The following is a 5,590-nucleotide window of genomic DNA, read 5'->3' on the forward strand; positions in this document are numbered from 1 at the left end:
CACAACCGTTTCAATTCTGTTACCAGATTGGGAGATTCTCGTTCTCGTCACGCCTAATACGCCGTTATCAACCTCCGAGCAATTTAATTGCCTTTTCCGCAACAATGATATTACTCCGGCGAAATTCTCCGGTGTCATACCTTTCACCAACCGTACAACGTTCAAGTGCGACATGCCAGAATCTGTTCGACGCCGGAGAATTTTTTCTCAGCCTAGGTTGGTGATCGGAACTGCGGAGAATGATGAATCTCATGATACTTCTCCGCCGGAACTTATAAGGTGGAATTTTATCGTTTACGAGTCTTTTTCAACGGTAGACGACGTCGTTTTGTTTGCGAAAGGTGTGAACCATCGTCAAGGTTCCGATAGGTCTCCAAAGGAACTCAACTGCGTTTTCCATATCGGAGAAGGTGTTCGTACCGCCGTGACAAGCTCCGTTCAAGAGGTTTTCCGGTGCCGTCATCCAGATCCGTCACAATTGGGTTTTGATTCGAAAATAGGAGTTTCCCTCGAGATTATTGGAGAAAACATCGTGGTTCCGTCCGTAGCGTATTACATTCCCAGGCCCAATACTAATCCCAATGGCGTAGCAGTCCAAAAGTTTGGGTCAGAGGCCCATTTAATGGTCCAGCCCAAATATTTCCTATGTGCGTGCACAATGGTTTATAATGTGGCGAAGGTTTTAAAAGAATGGGTTATGTACCATTCCAAAGTAGGCGTGGAAAATTTCATATTGTACGATAATGCAAGCGATGATGATTTACAAGGAGTAATAAAAGAGCTTCGTGAAGAAGGTTATAATATAAGCACGTTGCTTTGGATTTGGCCCAAAACGCAAGAAGCTGGATTTTCTCATAGTACGCTATACTCAAAATCCAATGGGTTATGCAAATGGATGATGTATGTGGATGTTGATGAATACATGTATTCACCGTCATGGGGATGTGGAATTGAAAACGATCATGGGTCCCACTTAAGTTCAAATTCAAGTTCCAATAGACATAGTCATGGGTCCCACGGTCATAGTAAAACTGAATTTCCTTCGTTAAAATCTATGTTACCGCGGGAACACGGTAATAACGGTAGGGGTAAAATTGGACAAGTGTCGATACATTGTTTAGAATTTGGACCGTCGGGTCAACGTCAACATCCTATAGAAGGGGTAACACAAGGTTACACGTGTCGGAGGAAAGTGGAACAAAGACACAAATCGATTGTGTTGGTGGAAGCTGTTGATAGAAGTTTATGGAATGTGATACATCATTTTCAAGTGAATGCGAAAGAAGGGTTTAGATCAAAACAACTTGGTTTAGAAGATGGTTTGGTGAATCATTATAAGTATCAAGCTTGGGATGAGTTCAAGAGTAAATTTAGAAGGAGGGTTTCTGCTTATGTTGTGGATTGGAGACAAAATGTGAATCCAAATTCTAAAGATAGGACACCTGGGTTGGGATTTGAAGCTGTTGAACCTAAAGATTGGACACAGAGATTTTGTGAGGTTAGAGATCAAAGGTTGAAATTGTTGACACGGGAGTGGTTTGGAAACTTGACGCCTAATGGATATAGAATGGCTTGGCAAACTAGCTGAGCTTTTTTTCTTTCATTGTTTGATTCTTAATAGCTTTTTGATTTGGTGGGGGAGTGTGTGTGGAGATAGATTCTCATCATCCACTACCAACAAAATTAAACATGGAACAATAGACATAATACGTAGGAAAACTTGAATACAAATAGTGGAGTGGGATTGGATTGGGTGGATTTCATTATAGGGCTCTCTTCTATTGTGTTTTTCTATTCCACTTTTTTTATGCACGGAATAGAATTCATGTTCTCTTCATTGTTCCATTGTTATGGACCAGTGTGTTACATTTTGTCCCTCCTATAATTGATAGTAAAAGTGGATTTCCTCTCTGTATTGAACTGGATTTGATGCTTTTTCATTAAATTGTGAGCTACTCTCTCATCAATATTACTTTTGTTCATTCGTTACTATTCATACCCAATTTACCTCCTCTAATGTGCAAGAATCAAGCTAATGCATCAATTCGCAAACTAATAGTATTTGTAAGACAAACTGTTTAGCTATTTGGTCAACAAAAGAAAAGACAAACTATTTAACAAGGAAAAAGGACTAACTTCAACATTATGCATGTTATAAATGTTAAAGGATTAACTTGAAAAAAAATGTAGAAGGTTTCAATCAATTGAAATTAAATAACTTACAAAAATGAGAAACAGCACGATATACAGTTTCGCAAATGTGAAGTTCGAACATTCTGATTCATGTGAGAAATAATAAATCAACACATTACCTGATCATTTCCCTTTAAAATTATAGTCGTAAAAACTCAAATTTTTAGTTTCTCTCTCAATCTCTGTATTTTTTTTTTTCTTCTTCTATGTAAGAGTTGTTAAAATGAGTTAACTGATGCATGTAAGGTCGGCCTTAAGGGCTACAAATTTAATCGAATTCGGTTAAAAAGCTTTATTTAAAAATGGATTTAAAATATACTATCTGAATCCAACCCTAAATAAGTAACGGACTTTCGAACTAACCAATCATTTATTTATTTTAAATTTTATATTATTAAGTATTTTATTATTTAAATTTTATATATTCTAACAATTTTTTTAAAATACTATTAACATAGTATGTATATTATTTCTTGTTATGATTAAATATTTTACATACATTTTTTTAAAATAATGTATATATATTATTTTTTCATGTCAGGCGGATATGTTTGTAGCCCTAAACTTGATTAGACTATCCCGTCACGGGTATGGACTTTTTAGGGCAGGGATAAAATCCCTATTTGTTTTTGGGTTTGAAATTTAGAGTATAAACCCTATGTTTTTTCGGGTTTTTTTTTGCCGGTCTCATACAAGCAAACTCATTTTGATGGCTCTAGTTGAATATGACTCTTTCGGTCTCACTTACTCATCACACCACCAAGTATAATAAATAGGTTGTATTATAGAAGTTTACTCAAGTATTGACAAAAATATAAAATTCTTAATATATTTTTTCTTAAAAAAATGAATTAGGAAATAAAATGAACAAAAAATTAAAGGAAATAAACATAACAATAAAAAATAAAATATCTATTCCTCGAACCAACTCACTTGTATGACCTGCAAACCTGCACTAATCAAAATCCATCTAAATCGATGTAAAAGTCGGCCAAAATTAAGTATGTAAATTATAAAGTCAATTTTGAATGGTTTAGTAAAATTGGACTCAAACCCATCCATATCGGATTGATGCTGAAGCTCAATGTGTAATTTTGCAAATATTTTAATTTGAAATAAAACTAATTATTAAAGAGTGGATCATTAAGAGTATTTTTTCAATAGAGAGAAAAAAAATAAAGGGAGGAAGTTTATTTTATAGGTGGAAAAAGTTATTTTAAAGAATATGGAGGGTTCAAATATGGACTCGGGTAAATATTAATGACTTCTACAGTACTATGAAGAAAAAAAAGTGTATTGATGTCCTTAAATTTTATCTCAAGTGACATATAATGATATTATTAGGTTGAACGTCTTATCTCATGTGATCTCACAGATGTGTGAGTTAATTATAGTTGAATTTACCATTTGTTCAAAGATTAAAAAAAAGAATTCATAGTAGCAAAATTTTAACCAATAATTAAGTTAGTTTATCAAAATTTTAAAAATTGACTAAATCAATAGTAATAGTATTAGTTGACGAAATCTTATTAATAATTAATTTAATAGTATTAAAATATGTCAATTAATAAATATACAGTAAAAGTCCTCAATATTAATTCGTTCTTAGAAATTAGTCAATAACAATTCATTCTTATAAAAAAAATTAACACTGTGATAAGCATTTACCAAATCAATATTTTGCCATGTCTTTAAATAACTTGTACATATTTTGCTCCCACAATAAAAAATTAAGCAACTCAATCATGTTTCAAATTAAAATAGTAATTTATTTAATTATTATTTTTTGCAGCAAATTATTTATTTTAATTAATACATACAAATATTTTAAGTATTCAAAGATTTATATGATCTGTTTTTATCATGACAACTAATTCAAATTTGATTAACGTATAAAAATGTAATTAATTTATATCATAAAAATTTAAAACGATGAGAATACATAAATTTGTAGAAATATGATGACAAATATTAATGTCTGTTGATATTGTTAAGATTATGAGATGGTAAACCATAATAAAATTAAAAAAATTAAATATTAATGAACTGCTTTTGGTAAAATATTTCATAAAATAAAGAAACCAAATTTACCACATCATCAAGCTATAAAATATGTTTGAATAACTTATATACGATATATGATGTGATATCCTATCTTCCACATATAAAATGAAATGGGTCTAACAGAAGCAGGTAAGTTTTCATAACGTATGATGGAGTGAATCTATTGAAAACAAAAAAACAAAAAAGAAGAAATTATCTAACTTATCAATCCAAAATAAAAATGTATTTTAATGAATTAGACACGGGCTTTAAATTGTCAGTTTAATAAAATAATCAAATTATCTGCCCATATAAGTAAACTAATCAAATTTTAAAAATCGAATCTTCACAATTAAAGGCGCGATGCAATTCCAAACATGTTTTGTTGTTAAACTCCTTATTACACTATGTAGCAATTTGCAATAGAAAGAAGCAAAAAGTATCCATAAAAACAACTTAAGTCAAATAGTAATACAACTGTAAACCAATCCAACTACAGTAATGAAATATGAAATATATGGAACATTTGACGTCTCAATTACACATAAGTCAAATAGTCCTGAGCTAAATACCAATCCAACTGTAAACTTGGTACAGCCAACCTCCATTTTGAAGTTTTTTTTTTTCTAAAAAAAAGAAAGTAAAGGCTCTACACAACTAAAAAAATGTAAGGCCCAGCTTCTGAGATCAAATGACAGAAAAATTAGATTTTTGATCTTCTCATCTTATTTATCAACAGGGCAATGTCATGTCATGAAAGACAACAAAAACAAAAACAAAAAAACCTACTATTATTTGACTAGGATCTATTAAACTTTTTAACTTTCTCCCTCATGACACGACATTACCATGTTAGAAAAATGATTGAGAAAATTCCAATCTGAAAAATAATATATCATCAGAGCTGCAATGCAAGATTTGGCTGCAGCTGAGGACCAGTCTCCACATTGGAGCTGCGTGAACTTGTTGCGCCTATCATTCCGTTTAAGTCATTACCAAGTGAAAAAGAATTCTGTTTGGTAGGAACTTCCAATCCTTGCCAAGATGATTTTCCGGGGGCAAGCCCTTGAGACAATCTTTGCAAATCAAATCCAGATTCCAGACCTGATAAATTACTGGAATCTGATTGACTTGACTTGTTGAAGAATTGGGCCTTGAGAGCTGTTGGATTAATATTTGTAGGCGCAATATGGCCAGAAAGGCTGTTTATGGTATCCATATCGAACATTTGAGGAACATTACCGGCGTTTGAAGACCCGGTTAAGTCAGCAAGTCTTACCATCTTCATTTCAGGTGAAAAATTAGCGCTAAACCGGCCATTAGAACCAAAATCATCAGAGTGCGCCATGGGTTC

The 5,590-nt window shown here is 32.4% G+C and overlaps 2 protein-coding genes across 2 annotated transcripts in view; one reads left to right on the top strand and one right to left on the bottom strand.

The window, feature by feature from the left end:
* Position 1: 1 nt before the first annotated feature.
* On the top strand, positions 2-1,989 carry LOC101508768 (glycosyltransferase family 92 protein At1g27200; the record flags this gene model as incomplete). The annotated part of the gene is made up of 1 exon (XM_012715968.3): positions 2-1,989. A coding segment is annotated over one exon (1,587 nt), but the record flags the coding sequence as incomplete, so codon positions are not given.
* Positions 1,990-4,676: 2,687 nt separating this feature from the next.
* The window catches only part of LOC101510814 (uncharacterized), a 5,026-nt gene continuing 4,112 nt past the window's right edge, over positions 4,677-5,590 (bottom strand). The window contains exon 10 of the mRNA XM_004500810.3: positions 4,677-5,590. Coding sequence (XP_004500867.1) covers positions 5,135-5,590 — 456 coding nt within the window. The 3' untranslated portion in view covers positions 4,677-5,134.

This window comes from Cicer arietinum, chromosome 5, assembly GCF_000331145.2.
Source record: "Cicer arietinum cultivar CDC Frontier isolate Library 1 chromosome 5, Cicar.CDCFrontier_v2.0, whole genome shotgun sequence".
NCBI classification, from domain to species: Eukaryota; Viridiplantae; Streptophyta; class Magnoliopsida; order Fabales; family Fabaceae; genus Cicer; species Cicer arietinum.